The 16550-nt window shown below is 41.8% G+C and overlaps 1 protein-coding gene across 1 annotated transcript in view; it reads left to right on the top strand.

Moving 5' to 3' along the window:
• DNAH6 (dynein, axonemal, heavy chain 6) overlaps positions 1 to 16550 on the top strand; it is a 267936-nt gene that overhangs the window by 3740 nt on the left and 247646 nt on the right. Inside the window, exons 3-9 of the mRNA XM_015423720.1 lie at positions 1232 to 1482; positions 3610 to 3877; positions 5669 to 5803; positions 5895 to 6018; positions 6424 to 6565; positions 8543 to 8711; positions 12899 to 13015. Of these exons, the coding sequence (XP_015279206.1) occupies positions 1232 to 1482; positions 3610 to 3877; positions 5669 to 5803; positions 5895 to 6018; positions 6424 to 6565; positions 8543 to 8711; positions 12899 to 13015 (1206 nt within the window). The remainder of the gene's footprint in view (positions 1 to 1231; positions 1483 to 3609; positions 3878 to 5668; positions 5804 to 5894; positions 6019 to 6423; positions 6566 to 8542; positions 8712 to 12898; positions 13016 to 16550) is intronic.

The raw sequence follows: 16550 nt of genomic DNA on the forward strand, positions 1-16550 counted from the left end.
GACTGTATTTTATTATAGAGTATCTTTGGACAGTTAACTCACAAATTAATTTCACATTTGAAATGTTAGCAGACTCCTCTTAACATTGTTGTTACGAGGGCAATTCTGCAATATTATATATCTGTATACGAATCTGCTGATGATGGGGAGGGGCTGTGGCTCAGATGTAGAGCATCTGTTTTGCATACAGAAGCTCCCACTTCAGTATCTAGTTTCAGGGATCAAGCAGTGGGTGACATGAAGGGCTTCTGCCTAAGACCCTAAAGAGCCTCTGCCAGTCTGCGTAGACAATACTGAGCTTGATGGACCGGGAAATTATAAGGAAGCGTCATGTATTAATGTGTGCGGTTTCCCCAAAATCACGCTCCCATCCAAAAAAGATGTTGAGCGAATTTTAAAGGCCTTTTAAAGTTTAATTAGGAGCTGCGGTGGCTCAAGTGGTTAAGACGCTGAACTGCAGGCTGTGGAAGGTCGGTAGTTCAGCAGTTCGAGACCCGAGTGTGCCGCATGACGGAGTGAGCTCCCGTCTCTAGTTCCAGCTCCTGCCCACCTAGCAGTTCGAAAGCAAGAAATTGCAAGTAGATAAATACCTTTGGTGGGAAGGTAACAGCATTCCGTGCGCCTTGGTGTTTAGTCATGCCGGCCACATGACCACAGAAACATCTTCGGACAGCGCTGGCTCTTCAGCTTTGAAATGGAGATGAGCACCGCAACCCTAGAGTCGGATTCGACTGGCTTTTGAGCAAGGGAACCTTTACCTAAAGTTTAATTAGATCAAGATCATAATCCTATATTTTTGCCCTGACCAGGGTAGCCTAGGCAACCCTGATCTCGTCAGATCTCAAAAGCTAAGCAGGGCCGACCCTGGGAGGCGGAGGCAGGCTATCAGGCCACTTCTCTGAATGTCCTCCATGCCCCAGTAGGAGTCGCCAGAAGTTGCCATAACATCCAGGCACGCAAGCATATGCATGCTCACACACACCACACTCATCAAAACAAAAAATTGTTTTAAGAAAGATTGTAATTCTATCATTCTAATGTGTTTCTAATTCTGGTTCGTTGGTTTTTAAATTTGTTGTCTGCATAGGCTTTTTAAAGAAAAAAATTACCTACCTGAAATGATTTGGGGGAGAAGCAGGATAAAATTATTATAAATCAATCAACGGAATGAAAAGAATGTGGGTTTTTTAAAGACTGTGATGCACACATTCCATTTCTTTTACCTTTACAGTTACTGGGTGCAAAAGTTCTATTTCCGACTCCTCCCAAACAGCCTCGTAGTGTGGTCAAGATAGGTGCTTGCCTCCCAAGCCCTATTCCTCCTGCCGTTACGTTTCAAGAACCAAAAGAAGTAGTTAAAGCTAATGTTACAGAACCCCTCGAAATTATAAAAATTATATGTGAGAACAAAAATCTTGGGTTCCTATACATGTCTCCTGCAATGCCTAAGTCATCCATTGAATATGACTCATACAGCCTGAAGTGAGTGACTTTGTTTCTATGTTATGGTGGTTAGCTTTGTTACATATAGTACGTTTTAATTTAACGTGAATTATAAATCTACGTTTGCTGTTCTGACAGTCTTCTTTTCAGTACAACTATTGTGGTCTTTTCTCAAGAGGCTTTAGAACAGAACACCCCTTGCACTGCTTAATTTAATTTTCTCATTCAAGAGCTGTGATTCTGAATGCATTTAATGGATATTTTGATTGAATGTCTTTGATATTTGCCGTTTTGTGACTTGCCTTTGTCTTTCTTCTTATTTAGAAGGGGAAGAAATAAGCACGGCCGAGACTGACCTCGGCTGTGGTTTGCCGGACAGGAGGTGGGGGAGGCTGAAAGGAGGCCACCAGGTTTGGGCAGCCCCTAAAGGGAGGTGGGGCATGGCAGGGTCAGCTGAAGCTCGCCAGTCGAGCTGCCATACGTGGGTCTGAGGCGAGGCAGGAGATTGAAGAAAAGGCTTTTACAGCCCCCCCATGCCAGTCTCCAGCCTCTTTTGTTTCTAGTGGCGGCTTGCGCACCCTCCCTCATATTTGAGCTTGTTGAGGTAGTTGTTGTCTGTAATACTGTAGGATTATGTTCTTTACTATCGTTTACTGTCACAGCTTGGCGGTTTGGGCATTAGGACTTGTCCCTTGGAGGGAGAGGCGTGCGCCTCCCCCATTTTGGAGGGCTCCCACAAGGGGCCCTGGGGCGTGGAGCCATTCAGCTGCAGGCCGAAAGGGGCTGCTGGCAGGCTTCCGCCCCAGGTAGCAGGGGGACCATGCAGAGGCTGGCGCCTGGGTGTCCTGGGATCCTGCTACTCCACGGTCAACCCCCAGCAGGCGGGCTGGGGGAGGTGGGCATCGGGCAGCAGGCGGGTTGCCCATTATTAGGAACCTTCCCTGTGCTGTGCCACTGCTCCTTTGTAGTAATAAATAAGCATGGCCATGTTTGATCCGAGATAATTTGTGTGTTCATTCTTTCCAGTGCCCCCCCAGCATAGCCTCCTTGAGCCCGCAAGATGAATTGGCTGCAAACTGCCCAAAGAAAAGTGTTGAACCTTAGCCATCAGACAGACATCAGTTTTTCAGCTCAAAGAAGCATTCCATTCTGATTATTACGAAGTACTAGATATTGTGTCTGTGTAATCAGTCCAAACATGATTACAGTTAGAGGCAGTGATTACAGTTAGAGGCGCTGCAGAGTTGCAAGATGGCAGCAGCTTTGTTATGTTGACATTTTATTGACTTTCTTCATTTATAGTTGTCTTCCTTTCTTGGTAAGGCAAAGGGAATTTTTAAAAAGGGATATAAGTTTGACTTGCTTTTTACTGTTACCTTGGGTCTCTGAGCTGAGTTGTTGATATTATTATTGTTCACATTTTATTCTGCTCTTCCTCTAATGAGCTGACAGTGGCATAAGCAGTTCTCTTTCCCCCTGTTTCATCCTCACAACAACCCCATGATGTATGTTATATTAAGAGAGAATGACTGACCCTGGGTTTCTCTGTGGGCTTCATATCAGGGTGGGGTTTCGAACTCAGATCTCTCTGGTTCAAGTCCAACAAACTAACCGTTGCACTGTATATAGTCAAAGTTAAGAACCAAGGTTGTCATCTTCGGTTGCTTATGGCTGAGAAAATGGCTATCGCTGCTGGCATGGCAAACAGCAGACCCACCTTCGTGTGGCTTCCTTGTGAGTATATTAAAGCCACGAGCAGTCTTGATCCACAGTTAACAGATGTTTGGAGAAAGTGTGTCAGACATTCTAAAGTGTGTCAGACATTCTAACAATTACAACCGCAAAATGTAAAACAGACCTATAGGAGAAGAAGGTCTGATGCAATCAGGGGACTTGTGCTAATTGGCAGCACTTCCCCCCCTGGATACATCCGTATTCAGAAGAGAAGTATTTTCAACCGAATGAAACATAATTTATTTTTAAATAAGAAAATGTAAGGTCTTTACAGTCAGTTAGTATTCTGATTAGGTTCTAGTTTTCTTTAAGCTAGAGTTTAAAAACTGGCACAGAAATTACCATAATTGATCTCCATCTTATTCCTATCTTGGGACCTGTGTGAATTCTGTTAATGTGTGCCCTGTTAAATTTGATTTTCCTTTTTTTTAGAATTGTAAGTTATGACTGCATTAATAAAAAAGACTACTATACTATTAGCCCGAATGCCGTTATTCATACATGTAATGGAGAAGTCGAGTATCTGGAACTTGCACGCTGGGAGCAGGAATATCTATACCACAGAGCCCTTTGCAAAATCCCTATATTTGCTATATTTCGCAAATGGAAGTCATTTAATGTCTGGAGAAAGAATGTCCGCACTAAGAAAATTAAAGCGTGCCGCCGAGCTTTGCAAAAGAACTTGTTCATTGTTAATGCTGTAGGTATTGTGATTTTGTTACTGAGATAATATATCTGAAGTACTTTGAACATTCTAAAGCACCATATAAACACTACATCTTATTATTTTTGAAATAATACTTGTTTAAAACTGAAGTGCGTAGTGAAAAGAACTGCATATTTTAAAAGCTATTTAGTAGATTACAAGTATAATTTTCCTAGTGTTGAAATGCATGGGGGAAGGCATACATCCTGAGGTTCTAAGCTAGGGAATGTTTTTACCAGACGTCTTGGATTGCCCTTATTAGCCTTAAGGGCATTAGTTTCTGTTGCTCTGGGCTGGTGGGCTCTACTCGTGCATTCCATCTCCCCAGATGGCGCTGCAGAGTTGCACGATGGCAGCAGCTTCGTGATGTTGACATTTTATTGACTTACTTCATTCATAGTTGTCTTCCTTTCTTGGTAAGGCAAAGTGGATTTTTAAAAAGGAATAAGTACAGTATAATACAAACAGTGCATAAAAACCGGATTATAAAATAAGAGGGTGCAAAAGTGACAGTATAATGGTTTGGCTCCAGCCTGTTTTTTTGACTGTTGAAAAAGGGAGGAAAGGGCCTCCTTTGACCCCCCCCACCCCAAAGTTATGCTGAAGATCATGGCTCCTGCATGGACAAAAGCCACATAGGAAGGTGGCTGTTGTAAGGAGGGGGATTAGTCGAGTAAACAAGCTGGTTGGATCAAGCCCAGTATACACAACAAAAAATGCAATAAAAAGGATTACAAATTTGAAGAACAATACAGTAAAGACAGTAGAGTACATAAATAAACAATGTGATAAAAAAAACACTGCACTTTCTTTATCAAAATGCCCTCTTGAGCAATTCCTGATTCCACACTGTGTGGAATTAGATGTGTGGGAGCTTTCCTGTTTTCATTATGCAGGTCTTTCCACAAGAAAGAGCCACGACAGAGAATGTTCAGGTACAGGCAATTGTTGATCATTTCCTTTCCCATGGTGGCATCTTCAGGAGGTTTTACTCAGATGATTGAAGCTGCCCTATAGCTCTGTTGGTCTTAGACCATGAACAGCTTTGTGGGTAATAGCAAGTACTAGAAGCTGCAAACGACTGGGTAACCAGTGGAACGATTGCATATATCTAGTATGTGTTCTCTGTCTAGATACCAATGCTAATCTAGCTGTGGCGTTCTGTACCACCTGGACTCTGAGTTTTCTTCAAGGGCAGATACGGTTGGAGTTCATTACAGTAGTCTAGTCTGAAGGTTACTGTGGCATGGATCCACATGGCCAGATCCACTGGGTGAAAGTAGGGAGGCATCTTTCAGGTGAAATGAAGATGGAAGAAAGCATTTTTTGCAGCTAAATAAATTTGCTTTTCTAGTAATAATGGTCAATAGACACCTATTGAGCAAATGAGGGTCAGCTAAACCCCATCAAAAGTGAGACGCAGCATACCATCTATAGATCTCAGCCTTCCCAACCACCATAACTTCCGTCTTGTCAGGAGTCAGTTTCAACTTGTTCACATGTACCCATTTAACGACTGTGGCCAGGTACTGCCTCAGAGGAACAGCCTGGGCAACTCCCTGATGCGCAACTTTCAGATCCACTTTTGCAAAGAAATTTGGGCAGTCATGTAAGCAGACCCAGCCCTGTACTTAGTCATAGTTTATGGAGAATCACCAACTCATAATCCAAAAAAAGTTCATAAGCCCATCTATGTGTCCCTTATAAAACTGAGATCTCGTTTAACAGATTTGGATTTAGCATTTTGAAGTTCTGCCTTAATAATTTATCCCCACTGTTTTGCAGTGTTTGAGACCAGCAATACTTAACATCCAAGAAATGTGTTACAGAATCAGTGACCTGGCATTTTGTCATGTTGAAAAGGGTTACTTATATACACTGGATGAATTCAAGGGTGCTCAGCTGGCACAGCTAATGGATGTAAGTGGGTTTCAATGGCATGATGTAAAGATCTGATATATATCTTTTTTGAAGATCTTGTATCAATTAGTTTCTATACCATAAATTTCAGGTGGCATCACGGCTGTCGGAGTTCAGAGAATTAGCTAAAGAAGTGGTCAGAAGTGCATGTCGAACTGCATTGCTTGAGTCTGGTTTTACCCCTGATGATTACTTTTATGCAGTTGCAAGTACAGGTAGAAAACTGACCTTTGGAAAATGATTCAAGAACATTTGTATTTTTAGCCTGGAACCTGTTCTAACTGCAGTACACTGAACCATTGACAAATTCTAGTGACTGCAACATTCTGCTTGGTATTGCAGAAGACTAGAATATTTAATGTTTGGATTAAAAGTGAATATATTATGGCTCTCTTTCTATGTATACTTGTAGCAAAAATATTTTTCTACAGAACAAATGTAGAGTATAATAACACATTTCAATTATTTCTTGGTATTGTGCATTATATATTGTGATTTGTGGCAAAACCCAACCATTTTGCTTTTAATCTGTGTGTAAAATTAGTATTTCTTTTAACCAAAGATGTACTTATCTTAATACTTGCAGCAGTTTCAGTAATATGCACCTATACTTTCCTCAGAACAGGTAACAACGGTAACAAGACTAGCTAGCGCGAATGTCCTTATGCCTCGTGTCGAAAGAGATCCGTATAGTGAACAACCTGAAAAAATGACATATACAGAACAAGCCAGCAAAAGAGCTCAGTGTATAAGGTTAACATGGTTGGTATCAAGACTGGAGTCATTTGAGCAAATCTAACAATATTTTCCCCATATTAGGAAAAGTAGATATTCAGGAATAGTACAGTCCACCTTGAGTCCCTGTGAGAAAGGCTGACTATAAAGAAAGTAAATTAATAAATAAATAGGAAGGGAGGGAATTCTCATTTGCTGCTCCCCAACTGGGCCCTGGCCCTGTGTTAGCCCACCGGCCAGGTATTCAGAAGTGGCTTGGGGCTGATGTCCAAGCCAAGGCCAATCATTTGGCAGGTGGGATCTAGTTTGGGACAGAAAGCATGTCCTGTGCGCTTTGAACTCCAAGCCACTGCTGAGGACTCTGATGGTCCCGTGTCAGCATCTAAAGCCGACATCAAACACACCACACTGCCCCCCCACCGCCGGGTAATCAGCAGTGGCTTGCATTAAAGCACTGATTTTTCCCCATCATGTTTGAGTGTGCACAGACATCACCATTCCTGTTTTGATTCCCCTTAAACTGCCATTTGTATTCTGAGTATGCTCTGTGTAACCTGCCTGCTGTGTGAGTGGGGGGGGGGATTTCTCTGTTCTCATCCTCCCTGTGCGCTTTATCTCTTCTTTTGACCTTGGAATGCTTTTGCTGCCTTTGTAGTAGATAAGACTGTGAGAACTGTTGATGGGGCCCGTTCCCAATCTGGAAGTGTGAACCAAACGGCTGAAGGCTATCTCCCGCCTTGGTTTTCTCCCGCTCGAATTCCTTCTGAACGCGAACTGTATTCATTGGCTAACCCTTTTTATTTGAACTGTCTATATCTGTACCTGCTTGGCTTTGAGTTTCATTCCTGACAATGATCATGAAAGGGTATCAATAGTGACTTGTAATAAAGCAGTCTGTTCTTATGAATCGTTGTGGACTGCAACTGCTCTATTGAACCTGACACCCTGGTTTTTAAAGTTTTCAATTTTTTTCTGAAACTTTTCTGAAACAATCATATATCTAATTATGAATCTGGGCCCTGTGCAGATAGGGGAACCCAAAGGCTAGGGCCAGGTACACCAAGGATTTTTTGTACAAACGCCAGGGAGCCCTGTGTTTTGCAGAAAAACCCACAGAATACAAATATTTTTAGTAAAAGGCAGAGGTCTTGGCTGCCATTTTGGCGAAGAGAGAAGCAGCCACCTACTGCCTCACGAGCCACATGGGTGAAGAGGGAGAATCAGGTGATGATGATTCCTCCTCCACCACCACCACCACTTGAGCCAGGCAGGTAGAGGTAGCATCACTGCACTCAAATTAGGCTGGCAGGCAGGTGTGTTTGAGGGCGTTCTCCATGTTTGTGTATATATCTTAGCCCTTGAAGGCCCTCCTGCCTTTGGTGTGTGTGTGTGTTTAAAATCTGCGTGGGAGTTATCCATTACTATTAGATGTATGATATGAAGAAATGGTATTTTAAATAAGTGTTGCTCTCTAACAGTGACCATAGAGTCAGAAGCACCTGTGTACCCACACGTTATTTTGTGAATTTTCCTTTCAGGCATTCTTCCCTTTGAAATGCAAAACTGTTCTTGAAATGTCTTCAAATTTGTACTTTAAAGAATGGAAGGAACATTTAAAAAACATTTTCAGTGATCACATAATATAGCATACACTAAGGCTGAAGCTATTAATGACGCTAATAATAGTACAGAGTTACAGCCTATCTGAATCGATGAAAGTAATTGTCTTAAGTTGTGCCCAGATTGGTCTATGGTGTTCTTCTTACCATGAAATTCTGTGGAGCTACTCTTAGGTCTGGGCCAGGTGACATCTAGAAAATCTTTTATATTTACCTTTGATGTATAGACTATAGCTGTTTTCCCCTTAACCCTCATCAAACTATGAATGCTTGTCACAGCCCTAACTTGATAGTTACTTCTGAATAGGACTCATTAAAGTATTGAAAGTTTTAGTGCATCATAAAGAGCTTGTGGTACAAAGAATAAACTGTGCTTTCCCCCCAGCTTCATTCGTCTTGCTGACTACCTTATAGTCAACACTATGCATGTCTTGGCAGTCAAATCCGTCACTACTCTCTTGAATTATCTCACTGATAAGTTGAAAAGGACACCTCCTTCAGAGGTCATACAAAAATGGAATACAGATGAAGCGCCGGAAGTTGCAGAAAAGAAGGTAGTTCTCGTTCCATTAGAAGTAGTTGGTTCTGCCTGGAAATGTATGATTTTCTGAATTTCTGAAACTATGGGGGTAAAGTTGCCCCCCCCCCCATAATTATACATTTGAGGAAACATTGAAATATATGCAATATTTACTTTCCTATCAAACCTAAACTAACTTTGCTGTTTTAACAAAATAAAATGCGTCATTGATAACTTAGTATATACGGTATTTACTCAACTGCAAGAGTAGTTCCCCCCCCCCCATGCATGTCATCAAAAGAAAAAGAGGGGTTTTAAAATTTGTATATGAGTTACAGTTATGTCCAATTAAAAAAACCCCCATTTTTGTATATAACATTTGGAGGGGGGACATTCAGGGTTGTCTTCCTTTTGAGTAGATATAGATAATGGTATAATTGTACTAAGTGGCACATTCATGTACTTTAGAAGTATAAATGCTTTAGTTTCTATAGGCAAAACGGAAATATATCCAGTGCTTGAGAAAGAGCTGCAAACTGCTGTGCCCTAACCTACCTTAGAACATGTGTCTTAATTTTTGCTAGCTCAGAGGTAGGAAAAAATGAAAGCTGAAATTAGGAAACAAATTTTGTGGTAAAGGAAAGAAAGTGTATTATTTGAACAGAAACAGTATCAAACAGGAGCACTACTGGCATATTTAGATTATTTTATTTTATTTTATTGGGTTTCTATTCCGCCCTCCCCACGAACGGGCTCAGGGCGGCTTACATTTAAAGGCACTATGTGCCAAAATATATTAACATGTAAAACCAGATGAAAACAAGATAAAACAATCATATTATTACAATTAAAGTGCATAGCATAGAATTGATCTTCCAATCACATTAAAGATGGCATCCTGTAGATGGACACAAGTCCCAATTCAGCCGTATCTATCTCATACGTTACTGTAGTTCAGTCTCCCTATAGGGCCAACCAACCACCCCGGTGTTACTAACAATAATAGTTGGTGGTAGTGGTGAACATAAGAACATAAGAGACGCCAATGTTGGATCAGGCCAAAGGCCCATCCAGTCCAACACTCTGTATCACACACTGGCCAGAAATACCAGTGCCATCAGGAGGTCCACCAGTGGGGCCAGGACATTAGAAGCCCTCCCACTGTTGACCCCCCCAAGCCCCAAGATGACAGAGCATCACTTGCCCCAGAGTCCCTATCTATACCTTGTGGCTAATAGCCACTGATGGACCTCTGCTCCATATGCTTATCTAATTCCCTTTTGAAGCCGTCCATGCCTGTAGCCACCACCTCTTCCTGTGGCAGTGGATTCCATTTGTTAATCACTCTTTGGGTGAAGAAGTACTTCCTTTTATCCGTTCTAACCCGACCGCTCAGCAATTTCATGGAGTGCCCACGAGTTCTTGTATTGTGAGAAAGGGAGAAAAGTACCTCTTTCTCTACCTGTTCTTTCCCATGCATAATCTTGTAAACCTCAATCATGTCACCCCTCAGTCGTCTTTTCTCCAAGCTAAAGAGCCCTAAGCGCTTTAACCTTTCCTCATAGGGAAAGTGTTCCAACCCATTTATCATTCAAGTTGCCCTTTTCTGCACTTTTTCCAAAGCTATAATATCCTTTTTAAGGTGTGGTGACCAGAACTGCACACAGTATTCCAAATGAGGTCTCACCATTGATTTATATAGGGGCATTATGATATTGGCTGATCTCTTTTCAATACCCTTCCTAATAATCCCCAGCATAGCATTGGCCTTCTTTATCGCAGTCACACACTGTCTCGACATTTTCAGTGAGTTATCTACTACAACTGCAAGATCTCTCTCTTGATCAGTCTCTGCCAGTTCAGACCCCATCAATGTGTATTTATATTTAGGATTTTTGGCTCTAATGTGCATCACCTTGCACTTGGCCACATTGAACCCCATTTGCTATGTTGACGCCCACTTGCCCATTCTTGACAGATCCCTTTGGAGTGCCTCACAATGGGCGGCTCCTAATTAAGATTATCAAGTTAAATTTTATTATGTTGAAACTGAACTCTTTAATAAGTTATCAAACACTTAGCATGTTTACAGTATACATAGGGATATGCACAGAAAAAAATTGTAGGATTTTCCCCCCAGTATGCCCCCAAATTTCTCAGTTCTACCATTGCAAAATTGGGGGGAAGTTCTCAAAAGCAACAACATTTCCTTCTTATTTTTTTTGTTTGTTTTTCTCCCCTTGGAACGTCACATCTACAGTCCTGCCTTGTAATGGTTTTTCTGTTACATGTTGTGTATAACGAGTAACTGAATTTTTCGTATACTTGAAAATATGTTTCTTTGGAGAAGCCAAATATGTTGAAAATATGTTTCTTTGGAGAAGCCATTTATCAGCAGAGACCCAGGATATATTTTTTTTCTGAAAATGTTCAACGTAGTCAATATATTCTATGCCCTGATTGGAGCAAAATTCAAAAAATGAATTCTATGCCCTGATTGGAGCAAAATTCAAAAAATGAATAGTTTTACATTTAAAAATTTATTCCCTGAGTGCTGGCAGCCATTGAAGCACAATTATGTATTTTATTGTTTTCAAATATGGGGAGAGAGGATAAATCAAAGCGGTCCATTTCACAACAGATGACTGTTTTTATTAACATAGCACTTCACAAGGGGTGGGTGTGGGGAGGTCTTACCTGAAGTTGCACAATCTACAAGACACCACACAGGTCAGGCCAGGGTGGAATGGCAGGGAATACAATATTACAAACTCAGTAAAAGAAGTATGTAATAAAAGAAATAAAATCAGCCAAAGAGAGCCTGCAAAACGCGCCCAGTAGCGTGTGACCTTGTTTAACTGTAAAGGAAGGAGTAGCGAAATGATTATCAGTAGGGAGAGCATTCCAAAGTTAAGACCCAGTCACTGAGAAAGGATGAGCATTAAAAAGAGCCAGAACGAACTGGGGTTTAAGCAGGGGTCGTTTTGTAGAAAAAGAGCTAGGGGAACTCATTAGCATAACTCATTAGCATATGCCACACACCCTGACATCACCGGAAGTGTGTAATTAGGCCACAGCCCCCGACATCACCGGAAGTGTGTCATAAGGCCACACACCCCGCCCCCAGTGGTCCCGGCCGCCGCCGGCCTTGCAGCTCCACTGCCGAGCCCCATGAGGGGCCCAGCGGTGGACCTGCAAGGTTGGCGGGAGTGCAAGGAAGCCCCGCGAAGGCCCTCCCTGGCCCCAGGCAGGCAGGGGTGGGGAGAGGCAGGGAGGAAGCAACTTACCCTCCCTCTTCTCCTGCCTCCTCCTGGCTGAATGAGGGCCGGAAGCGGGGCGGCCGGAAGCAGGGGGCGGGGCTTTGTCATGTGCCCCACCCCCCATACCTCACCCGGGGGAACTGCGATCCCTCGCGATCCCCCCCGAAATGACCTCTGGGTTTAAGACAAATCAGAACAGCGGATAGAGTGGGAGGGGACAGACAGCTAAGGAAGAGAGGGAAGAGGAGACAGTGCAGGGGAATGAAGTGATTTAAAGATGACAAACACATTTTAATTGAAGACGGAAAATAAACAGAAGTGTATAGAACACAAGAGTGACATGATCAACGTAAGGGAAGTATATGCTACGTTGTCTTTAAAATTTTATAGTACTTTCTAGTAAAAATAATTTCCACATCAAGTTTTCTGTTGTTTGAATATAACATTTGAACCAGACTTAATTAATTTCCCCCCCTAATCAAATATTTCAGTTCAAGTATTGGTTACTGTTAGGACCCTAACATTTACATGAGGTAGCCTTTAAAAATGTTGTTTGCTAAGCATAAGTCAGAATAAACATGATAAATCACATCATGCTCTATTTAGGGAATTAGAAAAAAATCTGATTAATTTGTACAAAGCCCTAATTACTGCCAACATCAGGTTGAGACTGAAGCTTTCCCATTTCGAAAGGAAATCACAGGCACTCTTAAGAAACTGGGGGCAGGGGGCGGGGGTTGCCAGTATTCTAAACAGCTGTTTAAATAATCTTCTTTGGAGTTAAGAACTAAACTACAATTTGTAAAAATATCTTACCAAACTGCAGCTTCTTTCAGACTAGGAAGTCTTCAGTCCTAATTTCTCTGTGGGAGGGAATGTGCAAGGATACTGTTTATATTTCTAATTTAAGAATGTGTGTTCATTTTCGAATGTGATTTCCTCCTACTTTTTTTTTTTTAAGGGAACTTCAGTTGTTATAGGATCAGAGGACGATGAGTCAAGTGCTCCCATGTTTCTTGCAGAGCTGATTTTGGAGATCCATGCACTCTTATTTGAACCAACAGTGGAAGATTTCCAGGTTTCAGAATCATTTCGCTCAAGTTTCTATGTGAAAAATAATTCATAATTATGGGTCAAATACCCCTGGCGACACATGTAGGGGCAGGGGGTGGCACCTATGGGCTGAATCGAGCCATTAATTAGAATTACTGGGATGAACACTTGATTGAAGGAGCAAGCAGGAAGGCCTGAGATCAGGACAAGACACAGTCTGTACTTGGTAGGGACTCCCTCTAAGCTGTGGAGCCTTGTGAGCAAAAATTCTACTTTGTGAGCTACTGGCATTAAAGTTGTGAGCGAGCGATTTGGCTGCTGCATATATTAGTTTGCTCTGGAGCCCTCCTTCCTGAGCTAAGATGAAAATGTGTGCGCTGAAGGTTAAAAAGCTGTGAGCTAGCTCACACTAGGTCAGCTTAGAGGGAACACTGGTAGGGAGGAGGAAATGTTCTAGCTGAGACAGGGACAGCAACATGAAAAAAACTGTACATAGTTTCAGATGGGTAGCTGTGTTGGTCTACAGTAGAAGAGCAAGATTCAAGGACAGTAGCACCTCACAGACCAACAAGATTTCCAAGATAGAAGCTTTCAAAAGTTCACTTCATCAGATACAAGCAGAAATTGTGCATTGTCTGTTAATAAGCAGGAGCAGAGGTGAGTAAAAAGAGAATCAGCTGATGGAATATCCATTGGGACACAGGCGGCATCCTCGTGGCATGATAAAGATTCCCTGTTTCCCCGTCATTGCTTTGGCGACACGATATGTCCACATGGGAGTTTTTGGCACACTTTCCTCCATCAGCTGCCATTTTCACTGCAGTTTTTTCTTGTCACGTCACCAGAGGGCTTTGGATAGGTGAGGGTTTTTTTACAAAAAAATATGATTGCGCTATAGCACAATAAGTTCATAGTGTATCATGGAATTAGTGTATCATGGCAATAGAGTGTTCACTGCAGCAGAATAGCAGTTACTGGTTTTTTTTAAAAGCCCTTTAGTGACACAGCTGCGGCAGTGATGGCAGGGCTAAGGCGAGAAAAATGGTGCCAGTGTGGGTGGCACGTTCTCAAATGTTGACCTTCCTGTCCAGATGGCTTGTTAAATGTGCTTGGACTGCATTCTTTCTGGAAATATCATACCAAACCAGGGCTCAGAGAGAATGTACCAAGGATGGGAAATGACTGGAAAATGGGCAATTAGAAGATGATGTCACATGGATGCTCCCATCGAAATCCTGCAGTTTGGAAGCAAAGCCAGGAAAAAAACTCATTATACATGGAGCCAGAGTCAAAAGACAGGAAGTTTATGTAGGAGTCAATGTTAACCAACTAGCATGCAGAGATAAAAGTTCCAGGTCTACAGTCAAGAGGACCTCTTTTGCAATAAATCTGGCATGTTCTGTCTGAATCTTGTGATGCAAAGTAACTATAACACTTAGTAAAGGTAAAGGTTTCCCTTGCTCGAAAGCCAGTCAAATCCAACTCTAGGGATGCGGTGCTCATCTCTGTTTCCAAGCTGAAGAGCCAGCGCTGTCCAAAGACATTTCTGTGGTCATGTGGTCGGCATAACTAAACACCGAGGCACACGGAATGCTGTCACCTTCCCATTGAAGTGGTACCTATTTATCTACTTGCAGCTTCTTGCTTTCGAACTGCTAGGTTGGCAGGAGCTGGGACCAGAGACAGGAGCTCACTCCATCATGCGGCACTGAGGTCTCGAAGTGCCGAACTACCGACCTTCCTTTCTGCAGTTCAGCGTCTTAACCACTTGAGCCACCGCAGCCCCCTTTAGCACTTAATAGCTTCTTCAATCAATCTAAATTAGATGCTTTCCATCACTGTGGTTATGGAATGCTTCGCAAGCATTCCAGTGGATCTTGCTCCTATATTTAGGATCCAGGCTTTCCTTGTTTCATGGTTGTTGCTGCATATGAGCTTTAGAGATTGTAGTCACAGGTGGTACCCATGCTTCATATACTTTTGGCCATATTCTTGCTAAAGTAGGAACACAGAGATAGAGAGCAGCAGCTGGCATCCTGCATCCCCTTTTCAATATTGAGGACTTTGTGAAGTGGAAAAGTCGCTCTTCTAAGAATTAGATTTAGGGCTGTAATCGTCAAATGAAAAAAAAATTGTGAGGTGGAATGAGAAGGGAACATGAATTCCTTCTTTTGTGTTGTCAAAAGTTGATCGATATGTCCAAGGAGGAGGATGGTATGGTTATGCTCCTTTTTGAAGGTGCTTAATCGTTTAGGATTGTCTTGGCTATTTGTCCCAGAAATTCTGCTGAAACAAGAGAGTACCAGGTGTTCTAATTGCATTACCTATATTTCTTTGGCCATCAGTTTAGTGTATGCGGTTTCCCCCTCAGTTTGATCCCTCTTGTATACTAGGCTTGATAATAAGGGCAAAGCATTTCCAACGCAGTAAGGATTTCCCTGCCCGATCACATGCATTTCTATGTCATAGGGCACACTGGGTACTGATTCTGACAAGTTTCTGATCCAGAAATCCCCTATGGCTGAGTCATAGATCAGGTTATCTATGAGTCAGGTTGTACACATTAGAATTTTCCTAGACTTTGCTAGATTTAGGAGGAGAGGTGAGAAAATCAGACATTTCCTAAAATTTCCAGTAACCATTGGTGGTTTACCGAAGACTAAAATTGAAGGGTTTATTTATTTATTTTCTGGTATTTTTAAAACAAAACCCAACATGGAAACATTTGTTTGTTACTAGGTTGCAAATAACAAAGCACCTCAAAAGATCTGGTTACTTAAGATAAAACATTTTAGTATCAGTATCTTTCTAAAGTTTAGTGTAGGTATCGTATGGAGAATCTTCTGTTCCTTGCACATTTTGTTGTAGTCACAATCAGAAATGCATTAACAATGCTTAATACTCTTTGGCGATCTACCTGTAAAGGTAGGATTACCTTTTCCTTCAATAAATTTTAAAACTCCTAAAATCGTGTGTATTAAGTACCGTCAAGTTGCTTCCGATTTATGGCGACCCTATGAATTAATGACCTCCAAAATAGAGATACATGTAGTAGGATGGAATTGTCCAGACTCCAAAAGGGCATCTTCGTTTGCTAACAGGTCTGTAATCTGCTGCAGTTATTATTGTTGGTACCCTCTGTCATTGCACATATATTCATACTTTTGGTGCATTGTTTTATATATTTGTAATCCCACTTTTTGCATTGCTTACATTCCACCTTGACTTAGGCAGTCTGCTCTGTTGCTCACATTGTGATGGAATTTTGCGTTCCTAGTTCTACTGCACTGTTCATTGGATGTCTTATGCTATATGACTGTGCTTCTTTTTTCTCTCTTCCTTTTCTCTGTAAACCAACTAACTAAACAACTTAAGTCCAAATCGTGTTCTTAGACTATAAATGTTCTGTTCAGTTGTAATTTAGTATGCTTTAATTGTTATGGTAACTATCGGTAAACATGTAGTTCAGAAAATACTTGGAATATCTGAATTTAAGTCAATAATTTAGGGCATTTTGTGGACAGCCTTAATATTCTAGTTTCATTTCCCTTGTTACTCCC

Source organism: Gekko japonicus, unplaced genomic scaffold (genome assembly GCF_001447785.1).
Source record: "Gekko japonicus isolate JY-2015 unplaced genomic scaffold, Gekko_japonicus_V1.1 scaffold48, whole genome shotgun sequence".
NCBI lineage: Eukaryota > Metazoa > Chordata > Lepidosauria > Squamata > Gekkonidae > Gekko > Gekko japonicus.